The sequence below is a fragment of the Gallinula chloropus genome, assembly GCF_964237585.1.
Source record: "Gallinula chloropus genome assembly, chromosome: 2".
Classification (NCBI taxonomy): Eukaryota; Metazoa; Chordata; class Aves; order Gruiformes; family Rallidae; genus Gallinula; species Gallinula chloropus.
Genome location: NC_140086.1, coordinates 144,944,790 through 144,960,377, shown reverse-complemented (window position 1 = coordinate 144,960,377; position 15,588 = coordinate 144,944,790). Strand labels below are relative to the sequence as shown.

At 42.7% G+C, this 15,588-nt stretch overlaps 1 protein-coding gene across 1 annotated transcript in view; it reads right to left on the bottom strand.

The window, feature by feature from the left end:
• Positions 1-15,588, bottom strand: part of KIAA1217 — a 176,749-nt gene that overhangs the window by 40,142 nt on the left and 121,019 nt on the right. Inside the window, exons 6-8 of the mRNA XM_084280491.1 lie at positions 14,414-15,246; positions 3,671-3,775; positions 3,174-3,226 (exon numbers count right to left, since the gene is read on the bottom strand). Coding sequence (XP_084136617.1) covers positions 3,174-3,226; positions 3,671-3,775; positions 14,414-15,246 — 991 coding nt within the window. The remainder of the gene's footprint in view (positions 1-3,173; positions 3,227-3,670; positions 3,776-14,413; positions 15,247-15,588) is intronic.

Here is a 15,588-nt window from a genome sequence, read left to right as displayed (position 1 = left end):
TGGTAACAGTTTAATCCATGAATCTAGGATTTAATCTAACAGTCTCACCACTTGATGAACAATGATAGAAAAGAATGTATGTAAGCATTTCTCAGCATGTCTGTTAGTTATCTCAAGGATACTCTTCCTAGTATGGTTTGTTTTTAAAGTCACATGCTGTTCCTAAGTGAAGAGTCTCTTGATACCATTTGCTTTTGACGAACAGAAGAAGGTTACAAAGATTCTGTCATGGGATTTCTCCTACTATTAGTAGGAGAGACACAGCCAATCCATGGAAGGTTACTGCTCTTTGAACCACTCACCCATAAAAGAGCTGAGCCTAAAGCAATAAAATGTAAGAAATGCAGACAAGCATGACTGTTACAGGCTTGCTGCCCTCGTGAAAAAAGCATTTTTATTTAGGGTCTTTAATATTTGAGGGTAAAGGATCTGCTACAGACTGGCAAAGCAAAAACAGGTTAAATACATCTATTTGGTTTATACAAAATACCAAACAGGGCATCCACAATCTAGCTATATAGAGTTATCTAGGATTTAGAAAATTTGCTTTCTTTCCCTCTCCAAGTGAGCTAGTTCTCTACTTTTTGCATGAAAGTCTCCTACCATTGGAACACATTCTGTAAAATACAATGTTGGTTCAACATTGATGAGCCAATTTTATCCTTCACAGATGTTTTATTGTTCAAGATGGGAAGCAATTCACGTTTCTGCGTACCAGTGCTCTAGAAAGGACTGCTCAATCAACATTTTATACCACTTTTTCCTTCAAATAGACTTTGAAATTGCTGAAACTGGTATCTCAGTGCACAGTTGTCAAGTGGAATTGTATACTAAGTGAGCTGGCTGTCTAAATGGGTATACTTAGTAAGGATTGGGGTGAATTGAAGAACAAAACAGCGGTCAGCAAAAGTGCTTCTAGATGCTGCTGGCACATTTAGACCCAAGTATATTTAGAAAAAGGAGAAACATTCTGTAGCATATTCTGGCAGATTGCCTAATTTTCAAGTAATCAGGGATTGTTTTGATTTATTAAGCTCCGTCATGTGCAATTTCAAAAGCAGGTGCAAAAGCAAAATATTCTATTATATGGGACTATTCCATTACACTGCAGTCTTCAATAGCAGCTGATGTGGGTTACAGTCCTGTAGTACCCTGGGGTCAGCATCACACCTTGTTTCCTTTACATGCTACCTATTAATTTTGTGTCTGTATCATGCTGGAAGGACAGGACTTAGGGATGCAGATGCTGGAGTTGCAATTCTACTTTACAGCTCTGATAAGGATCATTGCTGGCTGCCTGGCTGGGCCCACAGCTCTGTCCCTGTCTCCCAAGTGATCAGGAAGGCATCAACCTGGACACTGGCATCCTTGCTCATATGCTGGATATGGGCATGGCTGTGTGACAAAGTCAATGCTTCTGCCAGTACATGACAGATACTACGATGGTCTTTTGACAGGAAATTACATCCCTCCCTCCCCCCATCCATGCTTGGCCATGCAGCTGTATAATTTTGCCATTTCAGAGAGATGTGTTCAGTCATATGACAAGGTAGTGAGGAGTCTTTGGGAACAACAGTGGCAGGAACTGGCTGGTGGTCAGATGAACTGTGCCTCTGGTGGGCTAGGCACGACTTCCACACCAAGGAATCCCCACCTTAGCTTCATGTAGGGCTGTTTTCCCAATGAATGTTATTTAATTTCTCATGTCATTGAGAGCACATTCCCACACTCAAATCACTGAGTAATTTAGTTTGAAATGGACCTCTACATGACATCTGGTCCAAACCCCCACTCAAAGCATGTCCCATGTAGATCAGGATCTCCAACACAATGCCTGTGTACTTATCTGAATTAGTACAAGCACAGGGAAAGAAGAAAGGCTCAACAGCAATATAATACAAAGAGGGACACAAGGCAATTTGTGTGCAGCTTTTGATGGTTTCATAGGTGCTTTGTATGATACGAGGTTGGTGCAAGTGGGAAATACCATAAATTCTCAGTGTATAATGACACTGAAATAGGGAAAAGTCCAAGAGAATTTTGCAGCTGTTTTCGAAAAATGATGGAGTTTTCAGTAAGTTGCCTGAAATTGATAAATTGCAACTTATTTCTTCACAGCTTTAAGTATTGCTCTCCTCATCCAGGGGCCAGCAGGAAGGGAAGTGTTGGAACAGGACCAGAGAGTGGCTCGGGAGCGAAGCTCCAGTACCAGGACTTTAGTTCTTTCTCTTGCATATGCTTGACAGTTTCCAGGTCTGGTTTGCTTTCTTTCGGTTATAGAAGGACATACTACTATTCCAGATAAAAAGGAATGCTGAACTGACCTAGCAGCTCTACCAGAAAGGTTATTAAGAGCATAATAGATTTGCTAATAAATGTGTGTGGTTTACTACCTGCCGGAGCGCAGACCTCCCTGTGGGAACCACATTACCAGGAAGTAGGGATCTGCCTTTATTTGCATCCAGTGCATGGCAAAGGGTAAAGTGGAGGCATATAAACACATTCACACCCTGCAGACATCTCCAGCAGCAGCCTGTACACAAAGAGCTCCCATGACATGGAGACTTTCTTTCACAACAGCCTTAACTCCATCTTTTAAACACTTAACAGCTCTCCAAGTGGGAAGCTAAAATAAGAGCAGCTCTTACTGGCCTCAGAATTGATGCTTGCTCAGAACAGTTTAGGCCCATGCTAATAATTAGTAACAGATCGATATGGCTTAATTAGGGAAAGTGTTATCTTGCTGACTGCTGAATTCCTTACTGTCCATAACATACTACTGACAGAAGAACCTTAGAGAAAAGTTCAGGTGACCAGAATGGGAATGAAATATTTAGCCTTTCTACAGCAGTCTGCATACATCTGGGGTTAATGACAGACATATACTGGAGACAGGATGAATCACTGGAAAATTCACCATATGCAGACACTCTGTATCTCATTTAAACCACCCAGAGCAGGTGTGAAATTCATTCCAAAGCCCACCTCAGCCTGTCAGAAATTCCTCTTAACCAAGATGTGATCAACTCCCATATCCTGAACTTAAACTTCAGTTCTACAGTACAGCTATGGGAATTTAAGTAATTTTGGCATTTCCATAAGCTGGGATGGTAGTAACATTAGAGTTACTCATACCCCTGAAAAATTTGCAAATTAAAAGTGAATTATCTTACCTGTAGTGTCAATGCTGCCCTTGCTGGACACAATTTTCAACATCATCTTCTCACTAAGTGATAAAAAGAAAAAATAATCATAACTTTAATTTACCAACAATAAAAACGTAGTGAAGTTCGTAATCAGCAAATCAAATGGCCGTGTCTAGCATATATATTTTTAATTTAAATCACCAGTAATTATGTCAGGATGGATTTTTTTTAAATCAGCTTTTAATACAAGTTAAGCAAGGAATTGCGTATAAGCAGTAGAAAGCACAGAGATGTAGCTACATTAATTCTTTTTAACTCAAAGAAGAGTAATGCAGTTAATCTCCATCTACCATTTGGCATATTCTTCCTCTCTGCCTAGCATTCTCATGGGGATGACAAAGATACTTAAAAATGATTGAGCATTCAGGGTTTGTTTTTTTTTACTATTACATTCAAATATTATTTTTGTTGATTGATTACTAAAATCATTACAGAGAAACAGATTTAATGAATTCTTTTTTTACCTAGAAGCATCTTTGCTATTACTTGTATTTGGCCCTTTAAAAAGCGCAGACTGAACAAGACCAGTTAAACTGGCAATCTGTTTCTCCATGGCTTGTATCCTCTCTCTGTAAGACAAGAGAACCGTTTGTTAAAGCCAGATATATTTGCTTTCAGACTTGTTTTTCTAGGTGAATGATTACCACAGGATTGGAAAGACACTACAGCATTTGTGCAAAGGCCCATGGGTACCAGTTTGCATATATACCTTGTTGCAGCAGCTTACCGCATCTTGGTTTGGACAGCTTTTGCATGGTAACAGACAATAAAAAAGACATGTGCTTGGTTAGAACAGAACAAAACAACCACCCACCCAGATAATAAACTTCTAATGATCTCAGGAGACAGGCACCTAAAACATTCAGTTAATGACTCTTGGAACTAGTGAAAACAATCTTTTTCCTCATCACATATATTTTCTCTTCACTTGCACTGGACCAGTAGTTTTGCTTCTATAAAAGGTTTCAGAATTAAGGACTTTACACTTCTCGTTACTATTTTTACTTTCCCCAAACCCAGGATTTTTGTCTGCAAAGCATTTAATCTGCCCATGCTGACTGCTTCCCAGCCCAAATCCTTTGCACCTGACATTGCAACTGTCTGCTCTGGAAAGGACAGTGATGTGACAGATCAGCCACAGGACACCAAATACAGACTGTACAGCAACATTATCATAAACTAGATTTGCTTTCATGTACATAAGCTGAAAAATTCCTAAAAAAGCATAAGAGATGAAGAATTGTAATAGGTATAGTCAGTGTTTTCCACAGGTACCAAAGGGCAGTAAACAACAACTAGAATTACTTTTTTGAACAGGAAGGCTACTATTTATGTGCTTCCCTGTTTACATAAATACATAGATTAGTCAGGTACTAAGTGACTTCCTTGGTGGGCTCCAAAACAACCTTTTGCTCACACAGACATGGGCGCTTACTTTCACATGCCAGTATGTCAAGACACACCACAACACAGATGCACATCAATATGGGACCTCACACAGGACCTTCTGAAAATGTGACCCTACACGCCAGGAGTAAAGTGACTGGGGAGACACACAAAAGCAAATGCTAACATTTGTGATTCTGGAAGACAACTAGGGACAAAACTTCTCAAAAACAAGTGACTAAGAACAGCAGTGATGATTGGTGAAAAGAGATGGGACAGACACACACAACCCCAGGCTCAGCCTGTTGCAGGGACCAACCATCCACCCATCCATCAATCCATCCATTGCTGCTGCAGCGTCCTGGCACATGGGAGCAACAGAGCTCCAGCCACCTCCAGCCCCAGTAGCTGTTTGGAGGCCAATGCAATAATGTCAATCAATAAGGGTCATAAAAATTCAAATGTAGGTGCCAATACCAGGCAAAAGCGAGTGGATGCAATACAAAGCAAGTAATCAGGCCAGCCTGTAGCCAGATTATCCAGGCTAATTATTTCATTCACACTTGGGGAATGAAATAGAGGTTTGGTGGGACAGCACACAGATACCATAGCAACGGGAGATTCTGAGACACCCAGATGTTGAGAATACAGGGCACCAAAACAAGTAACGAGATGCGAACAGACACAAGGTGCGAAGAAGAAAGAGCTCAGTCAATCCCCAACCCACAGACATGTTCATACTGCAATTTAATACACTATGTGCACCTTACTTTTCTGTCTTCATGTTGAAAGGTATTTTGAATGGTGATGAGAAGACTAGTGAATCTGACCTAAGTAATTTCAAACCAAGAAATACATTACAGAATTTCCACTTTTTTAAAATAAGAGACTGGTTCAGGCTACAGTAACTGTTGGAACAAAAACAAGGACTAAAAGCCTGGAATAAATATAGTCTAACAACCTTTAATGCAGCATTTTTGACACTTAATAATGAAAACATTTTTTTTTCCCAGATAATCATCACATACCCTTCCTGGAGCTAAACTCAATTGGAAGTCTATCTGTTTTACCAATTCATAAATATGATGTTTTTTCCATCCCACATTTGATAATCTGGAAACAATTTTCTGCTTCAAAAGAGATTATGGCAACACAAAGCTGATCTTGTCCTTTGCCATGAAATCTAGGAAAATATGTTGTTAAGAGGGAGAGGGATGTTCCAGAGATAGAAGATGATGAAAAACGAATGAAATACTGGAATCAATTGCACAGAGCACATTATTTTTCATATGGTAAAAGCATTAAGAATGTGAAGAATCTACATGTGCTCTGGAGTTACTCTGTTAAAGACAAGGCGGGATTTTTTCTGTAATCGCTTCACTGTGATACCCAGACTCGCTACAGCCATCAGCACCAAACATTTCAAAAACAGGTGTCTGAAAAGAGGGGCCTTTTAGGCAGTAAATGAAATGACCTGTTTTTCAGAGGCCTAGCAGTCTTACTGGGGGGGTAAGTGGCAGCATGCTCCAGCCTGGGCAGGGAGGGTTGTGTCTGGTCTGCTGGCAGGGCCATGCCCTGAGCTAATGTTGCCCAGTGGTTCAGTGCTGTCACATGGCTCGGGAGGAGCAGGAATGGAATTCTTAGCCACCTCCTTCCCCTCCAGCTTCTCTGTAAGGGGCTGGAGCAACCTCAGCTATGTGGGGAGAAAATTAATGCTTTCCTCTGCCAAACCAGAGTCCCTCAGGGATGGCAGCACTGTCATGACAGTTGTACATTTTTGGTTCTCAACATTATCTTCTCTACCTCTCAGTGTGGTCCCTGCTGTGGAGAGGGAAGGTGGTGGGGGAAAAAACCTGCCCTGCTATCTCCTCTTGCACAGAGCAGGCTGGGGTCCATGGATGGGGCAGGCCAGGATGCGGAGCATTAAGAGAGAGGGTCCATCAGAACAAAATGTGGTGGAGCCTCTTTGCCCGCATGAGAAGAACAAACACCGTCTCTGTTCCCAGATTAATTTCCTAGATAAATCTGCATCTTTCCACCACCCAGGAAGAGAAAGGAGGGTCCTTAGAATAGAAACAGCTATTTTATCAGCCTGAGCACAGAAGGGCATTGTTTTGGATTGTTTTCCTGTGAATGCTGGGAGAGTCAGAGGTGGTAGCACAGTGGGGGAGAAAAGGAGGGAGCAAGGGTAGAACCAACTCCCATCTCTAACAGGCATCTGGGTCAGGCTTGGCTTTGGCTTGTCACAGACCTTGGCCAGCAAAGCAGGCATGACTCGCTCACCAGCCCTCCTCTCCCAGCAGTCTGATCCACAGCCCTGGCCCTGAGTACATTCAGGCAGAAAGGCCCTGCCTTAGCATCTCACCCTCCAGATTGAGCAGAGGCAAAACAAGCCCAAGTCTGTGCTCTGAACCATCAGATTTCATCACCAGATTTCTTCCTTACAGCTTCATGAAAGTTTTGTGTCATTTCCTCTACTAAAACTAACTGGAAGTAATCCAAAGCAGGGTACAGTGCATTGCAGAATTAGTATCCATTTCTCACTGTGATGCTATTTAAGCATGACTTGCATGTTCCTTCTCTTCTTGGGGACATCTGTAATATTCACATCACTGAGAAGATACTTCGTACAGACACAAAGTAGAACTGGGCTGTATAACTGTTCATTCATGTTCCTGTCTGACCCTAGGCTGTGCAGTGCTTCAGTCATAGCAGACATACTCAAATATCAAGTCTGACACCATGAACTAATTAGCACATTATCCTGGAGAAAGATTTTCGGTGTCTTCGCATTTTATAGTTGAACCCTTAATGAAGTCTGTATAGTAATCAAAGAGGTCAGATGCAGGGAAAAATGTATTTCTTTCTATATTACCTTATGAGAAACATTTCATTATCAATTTTTTATATCACTGGGGAAAAATAAAAAAAGAAACAGGAGTAGGTTGTCTTTCCCAGTGGCTTCCCTAGAACCAAGTAAAAGTAGTACAGTCAGAGTAGGTATCCAGGAAGTATGTGCGAAGCAAAGAGCAGCAGACTTCTATACTTTGCTCTTCTCCCAGGAGAAATATACACAGAGGTGAATATTTCAATCTCCTAAGAATAAGGTTAAACTCAAACTCTCTACAGTTTGAAGGTAAAAGGAAAAAAAAAGTTCTGAAGCACTGCCAGTTGTGATACTGACAACTTATCCAAGAGACTATATCTCACCTTCCTATGAATAGATCCTCCAATATAAGGAAGCCAAAGTACAGTTTACCTTTCCTCCATCCTCTGTTGGTCTTTTCTGCCTGGTTATTCAACATCTTTAAGAAAGAAAGATGTAATTTTGGCCTTGTGTAAAGTGTCTGGGAGGGTATATCTGCAAAGTCCACCTTTCTTGTACAATTCTCAGTGCACTTATGATGGAGTCTCCCATTGGCCATGGCTTTACAGAGTACAGTGTTTTTTTCCTAATGCACAGAGGGTCCATCCATACTTCAGCATGTCAAACAATGAAGTGATTTTGTGATGAGAACAATATCCAGGAACCTACACATTGGCCATTACACTTCAGTCTTGAACTGCAAGACATGAGCAGTGAATGTGATCATATTTTTTCCTCAGTTCTACCATTATCTTGTCTCACTAATGTGGCATAAAAAGAAGAGGACAAAAGTTGTGTTCAGGAAGAAGAGTACCACAGTACCCTCCTGAAATGCTTTCAGAGGAAAAACATTGTATATCACTATCTTGCTATTTGAAAGTTTGTATTTTAGTGAGTAGCAGCATTTATTATTAACCTAGAATTTTGCAACACAATGTGTGTTTTAAATGCAAAGAATGTAAGTTAAGTGGCATTTAATTTAATGCAATTTTGGGTAAACAGCTTCTTTTCCAATTTATCAATATTTAAACATCTGTTTTGCCTGTAATAACTTCCAGAACTGTCCATCACCAACTACATAAATGGGCCATCCAAAAATATGATAGCAGATCACTGTTTTAAACAACCCGTGGTCACTCACAAAACTTTACTCATTCTTCCTATTAAACTCAGATTTAAGGGATAATGAACCCTCAAAGATGAACTGCTGCAACATGTTACAAGTTCCAATATTTTTGCACATAGGAATACTATTTTTTTTTTAAATCTCTATGAACTTGTTTCTTTTCACTGTTGTAAAAGAGTTTATATGAAACTCTTCTGGTAAATGACTTACTGTGAGAATTCATTGAATGCTTTATACTCCAGAAGTAGCTACCTTGAAAGTAGTAACATTTCAAGAAAAAAGGAGAAACATAACTCTCATTTTCTTCAACCAGGAAATGGTCAATGAGAGGTCTGATCTGATTTGAGTACCCAACGTATTCTGATAAAGTACATGCATATCCCATTTCAGTCCCAGACTGCAAAAATTGAAGAAGAATTAACAAGGGAAGAGAGACTCAGTTTAACATTCAACATTGTCACTATCCATTTTAATCTTTTCTCTGCCTTAAACTATGTATTGTTCTGAGGTTGTGACTCTGCTACTTCAAGGTGATTTCCACAAAGATGTGGCACAAGAGATGTTTTCTTTCTTCTCAGCACACTCCACTAGGGAACAACAGAATTGAGATGATGGGTTTCATGTTTGCAGGGTCCTCAACCCACTCTTAAATGAGTAAGGATGAGTCTCTTGACACACTGCACTTCCCTCCTCACTATCCCCATGGCTAAAACACTCAATGTGTCCTTTTGCTACTGCCCCACAACTGACACTGTCTGCATACAGGCTAACTGAACACACCACCATTCACCTTCCATGGCCTAGTTTTTGGGCTCTGCACAATAATCAGCAAGTGGATAATATGCACAGCAGAGCAGCATATAGCTCACTTTTCTCTTGCCTGGAAGAGTATGAATTCAGCCCCATTTCTCCAATCTATCTCTCCAATCCAAAAACATACGTATTCACAGAAGCAAGACCAGCTGTACTGCTTATGGGTAAGTCATGCAGTCATAGAATGAGAGATTGGTTTGGGTTGGAAGGGACCTCAAAGATCATCTAGTTCCAACCCACCCTCCATTAAACCAGGTTGCCCAAAGCCCCATCCAACCTGGCCTTGAACACTGCCAGGGAGGGGGGCAGCCACAACATCTCTGGACAACATGTGCCAGGGCCTCACCACCCTCACAGGGAAGAATTTCTTTCTCAGATCTAATCTAAAACTACCCTCCTTCAGTTTAAAGCCATTAACCCATGTCCTATCTCTATAGTCCCTTGTAAACAGTCCCCCTCCATCTTTCCTGTAGGCCCTTTCAGGTACTGGCAGGCTGCTCTAAGGTCTCCCCACAGCCTTCTCTTCTCCAGGCTGAACAACTCTCTCAGCCTGTCTTCATAGGAGAGGTGCTCCAGCTCTCTGATGGCCTTTGCGGCCCTCCTCTGGACTCACTCCAACAGCTCCATGTCTTTCTTGTACTGGGAACCCCAGAGCTGGATGCAGTACTCCAGGTGGGGTCCCACAAGAGCAGAGTAGGAGAATCTCCTCCCTCAGCCTGCTGGCCACACTTCTTTTGATGCAGCCAAGGATACAGTTGGCTTTCTGGGCTGCAAGTGCACACTGCCAGATCATATTGAGCTCCTTGTCCAGCAACACTCCAAGTCCTTCTGCTCAGGGCTCCTCTCAGTCCATTCATTGGCTCACGTGGGCCCACCTCTCAAGCCTGTGCAGGTTCCCCTGGATGGCATCCTTTCCCTCCAGTGTGTTGACCACACCACACAGGTTGGTGGTGTTGGACAAAGTTACTGAGAAAGAGGTAAAACTGTGCCTGTCCCAATATCAAGCCCTGAGGAACGCTACTTGTCACTGGTCTTCACCTGATCATCGAGCAACTTCCCAGCCCATTCCTTAATCACTGAGTCATCCATTCATCAAATCCATGTTTCTCCAATTTAGAGAGAAGAATGGCTCTTGCCAGACCATGTCAAATACTTTTCACAAATCCAGGTAGATGACATCAATTGTTTTCCCTTGTCCATCAATGCTGCCACTCTGTTCTAGAAGGCCACAAAATCTGTCAGGCATGATTTCTCCTTAGTGAAGCCATGCAGGCCATCACCAGTCACCTCCTTATTTTCCATGTGCCTGAACACAGGTTCCACGAGGACCTGCTCCTTTATCTTGCTAGGCAAAGAGGTAAACCGACTGGCCTGTAGTTCCCCAGGTCTTCCTTTTTAAAAATGGGGGCTATATTTCCCCTTTGTCAGTCAGTGGGAACTTCAACAGACTGCCATGAGTTCTCAAATATGATGGATAGTGTCTTAGCCACATTATCTATCAGTTCCCTTAAGACCTGTGAATGAATCTCATCAAGTCCCATGTACTTGTGCACTTTCAGGTTCCTTAGAAAGTCTCAAACCTGATCTTCTACATGGATGGTTCCTGATTCTCCAAATCTCTGCCTATTCCTTCTGCAACTTGGGCAGTGTGGCTAGAGCACTTGCTTGTGAAGACTAAGGCAAAGAAGTTATCTAGTACCTCAGCCTTCTCCATATTCTGGGTAACCAGGTCTCCCATTTCTTTCCAGAGAGAGCCCATGTTTTCCCTAGTCTTCCTTTTATCACTGACATGCCTACAGAAGCTTTTCTTGTTGCCCTTAGTGTCCCCAGACAGATTTAATTCTATCAGGGCTTTAGCTTTCCCATTCTGATTCCTGGCTGTTTGGACAGTTTCTTTGTATTCCTCCCAGGCTACCTGTCCTTGCTTCCAGCCTCTGTAGGCTTCCTTTTTGTGTTTAAGTTTGACCAAGAGTTTCCTGTGCATCCATGCAGGCTTTATGCTGCTTTTGGCTGATTTCCTCTTTGTTGGGATGCATCACTCCCTGCCTTGGAGGAGGTGATCCTCAAATACTAACCAACCTTCTTGGGCCCCTTGTCCCTTCAAGGCTTTGTTCCATGTTACTCTACCAAGCAGATCCCTGAAGAGACCAAACTCAGCTCTCCTGAAGTCCAGAGTAGTGAGCTTACTGCTTGCACTCCTTACTGCCCTGAGGATCTTGAACTTCAGCACTTCATGGTCACTGCAGCCAAGGTTGCCCTTGAACTTCACATCCCCTACCAACCCCTCCTTGTTAGTGAGAACAATGTCCAGCATGGCACTGCTCCTCATTGGCTCTTCTATCACATGGAGAAGGAAGTTATCATCAAAGCATTCCAGGAATCCCCTGGATTGCTTATACCCTGCTGTGTTGTCCCTCCAACAGATATCAGAGTGATCCAAGGCCCTCATGAGGACCAGGGCTTGTGAATGTGAGGCTGCTCCTTTTTGTATATAAAGGGTCTCATCTGCTCAGTCTTGCCAGTCAGGTGGCCTGTAGCAGACCCACACTATTGTCACCTGTCCCAGCCCTCCCTTTAATCCTAACCCATAAACTCTCACCAAGCACTTCATCTATGCCCAGGTGGAGCTCCATGCACTCCAGCAGGTCATTAACAGAGGGCAACACTCTGTCCTCCTCTCCCCTGACTAAAAAGCCAGTATCCTTCCATCCCAACACTCCAGCCAGTGGAGCCATCCCACCACTTCTCCATGATGCCAATAAGATCGAAGCCCTGCAGGCTCCAACTCCTCTGGTTTGTTCCCCATGACACATGTATTTTCACTTCAGTTGGGCCCGGATGAAGCTGACTGACTGGCCGGAGTGGCAGGAATTCCTTTGTGTTGCACTTCAGGTGCTCCTCCACTGGCCTGGGATCCTTCTCCCAACTCTGGGCATCTCTTGCTGGCACTGGCATAAAGAGGTAGGAGTGGGATCGATTAAGGTAGCCCTCCCACAGAAACTTTAACATCCTACACAAGAAGGTACTGGGTACTTTTCTGCTATTTTATGTCACCTTTCAGGTGCTCATAACAACCTTGTAACAATTCAGCCCCTGCTGAAGCAGCAAAAGAGCATCTTTGCCAGGATACCTTCAGTGTTCCTTGTTCAGTGAGTTTAGCACAATTTCAACAGTGTTTGCTTCCAAAGTTTATGAAATTTTAACAGAGCTAAAAGCAAGCTTAGAGCATTTTGTATCTGTAAAACTCAAACCCAGTTCTTAATATTGTAGTGGTTAGAAAACACACAAATTTGTATGAATTTCTTTCAGTATTTACAATAATATTTTTATGAAGTCAGACTTTCTCAAGGTTAAAAAACCCCACTACCCATAAGGTCAGCTTTCAGAATGATTTTTTCAGTGATGTGTGGCTGATAAACTCCATGCTGAATTTTAAGGTCATGTTTTCATTTGGAAGTGTAATTATGCAAATGTTATCACTATAAATATGTTCTGGGACCAGGACTAAAACTTGTGGTGCAGAATTCCCTCTAAGGAGCTGTAGAACTATTGGTATAGTTGCTCTCTCTATATGCACAAATACACAGCCATGTGCGTGTCTTTGTAGCAAGTGAACAGATGAGATGCCCAGAGGGGAGAAAGCCACACAGACTGGAAAGTTGTTGCTGCCCATCCTTATTTTCAACTCCCTAACATTAACCTTGTAAAAATTTTGATCTGAAAGCTATCTCGTGGTTTAGAATTGGCAGATACAGTTCAAATTATTTCCTAGTTGTAAAAATGGAAGCGTGAAATGAAATTTCAGGTACCTGCATCTTTTTCTTGGAAATAAATAGATACAAATCAGGTTTCATTGACCCTAGATTGTAATATGCCCTAACTCATAGGCTTGTGGCAACATAACTACCAAGCTATAAGCCTGCAAATTTTGTGGATGGCTGACTTTCTTCTGTCCTTCATTTTCTCCCCACCAATGGAGCTCACAACACATTCTTTTTTCTGGCCAAGCATGTTCAGGGGCAACTAATTGTTGAGCAAGTCGCTCAGGTGGAAGGCAAGTTTTGAGGCTATGCGAAACTCCGTATCTCCCCAGTGGATAAAGCAGTCAGCAGTCACCTTTGGCCTCTCTGAGCTCAGCATTTTCCAGCTATTCATCCTCACTTCCCTAAAGAGCTCTATAAAAGTTAACAGCACAAACAATACACTAGAGATTAGTGCAACTCATACAAATACATAGCAACTGTCTGGCAGCATAATGATTTTTCTCTCCTAGGGCAGGGTCTATGGCAGGAGAAGCCTTCACAGACCTTTGAGTAAATCTGGTCCTTAAAAAGACAGGAGAGATCATTGTCATCATTATCAGCGCAGAAAAGTTAACAGCAGTCAGGTCTCTAACTATTTGTGATGCTGGAAAAATCATTGGGAACAGCATTTGTGTTTCAATTTCTTCCCTGGGACAGACTTGCTCTTCTCAGCAGTTTCCCCTCGAGGAACGTTATTATAAACAACTGTCCTATTTTTATGCAAATTCATGTTTTACAGGAGATAAGACAGTAATGATAAATTCTTCCCATTTCCTAACACTAGATGAGAAAAACTCCACTCCATAAAGAACCAAAATTGTAATATCAGAGTGTCATTCTTAACGGGGGTGAAATATATTCCCTTATTAGTGGGAACAGAACATCATTTGTTCTTGTAACATGATCTGGTTGTCTGGAAAGAAAAATCCTAGTTAATCATTTTATTTTATTATATTTTTCCAAATGACTGAAATTTACACAAATGAAAATAACCGGGGATTCATCATGGGTTGACAATACTTTTGGATTAATAACGGGTGGTGTTGCATCTCCTCTAAATTACTAACTACCTTGACAGGCAGCTAATGAACACTGCAGCCCAGTGCAGTACCCTCCTACACATTACACTGTCCCCCTGGGTGTTAAATGACACAAAACACACAGATTAGGAATGTCTCTTATTTGCATAAATTAAGCCCCAGCTCTGTCTTACCTTGTCTCCTTGTCCTTGGGCGTTGTAGGTGACCCATAGCCAAAAGCCTGCTTGTCGACTGGGGAGGGCATCACCTCGGCCATGCCCGGGAGGCCGAGGGCGCTCCGTGCTTTCACATCCACATACACAGGGGGTCCTGGCTCCTTTTTGAAGGACTGGCGGCTGGGGGAAGACCTGTCTGGCTGGATGGTGTGGGGGGGAATGTGAGCACTATGGTGAGGATGAATATCGATCATTCTCATGTCAGCCACTCTGTGAGGTGAGGCAGGAGGTGTTTTAGAGCTGAGAGTGGGCAAGTGGCTCTCTGGGTACTTTCGTGACTTTTGTCTGTACAAGGACTGCTCCAGCATTTCAGGCTGCATAGAGGGGTTGCAGTAGGTGCTTGATGACCTCATGGTACTGCGATGGTAGGCTACAATGTGATCAGGGACATCGAGGGGGTGTCCGGAGTGGGGTGCAGCCACACTCATCCTCCCCTCGTGAAACAAGTAGGGGTCACCGTACAGACCTTCGTTTCGGATCAGGGCAAGGTTTTTGTTACTCATGTCCTCATCTGGCTTCACGTCCCGTCTCTCCAAAATGGCGCTTGGGCTGGGCGATATCGAGCGTGAAGCTGACACGCTGGAGAGCCGGTCCCTGGGGATGGTGGCATTGCCTGGCACACCCATGGGCCGGCCCCCGCCATAGGGAATCCTGGATGGAGAGGGAGGCATGGAGTGGGGCACTGGGGTGGAGGGTGGAGAGCTGGGCATCACGTGTGGAGGATGCGTGGCAGATCCAGGGCGGGAAGCACTTGGGCCATCTCGGCCTGTATAAGCAATTTCCCGGTGCATCTGGAAAGAAAGGGGAAACACACAAGATATAAAATTACTGAATGAGCAAAACATGATGCAAATTGTGATGACCTTGACATCTACAGGAAAAAGGGGAAAAAACCCTAAACCCTCAAGACCAAATAATTAGTCATCTGCATAAATAAAACACTTTGGGAATTCAGTGCCTAAAGAAAGCAACACCTATAAACAGCAATAAAATGGGCTGTGTGTTAAAGGAATATGAGTTTTAAAAATGCTTTTACTAACACAAACACCTTCTTACCCTTATCTGATATTCACAACTACTGAAGCTGAAATTAAGGGTTTCATTGCCATGTGTTCTAAGTACATTTAGCCAGC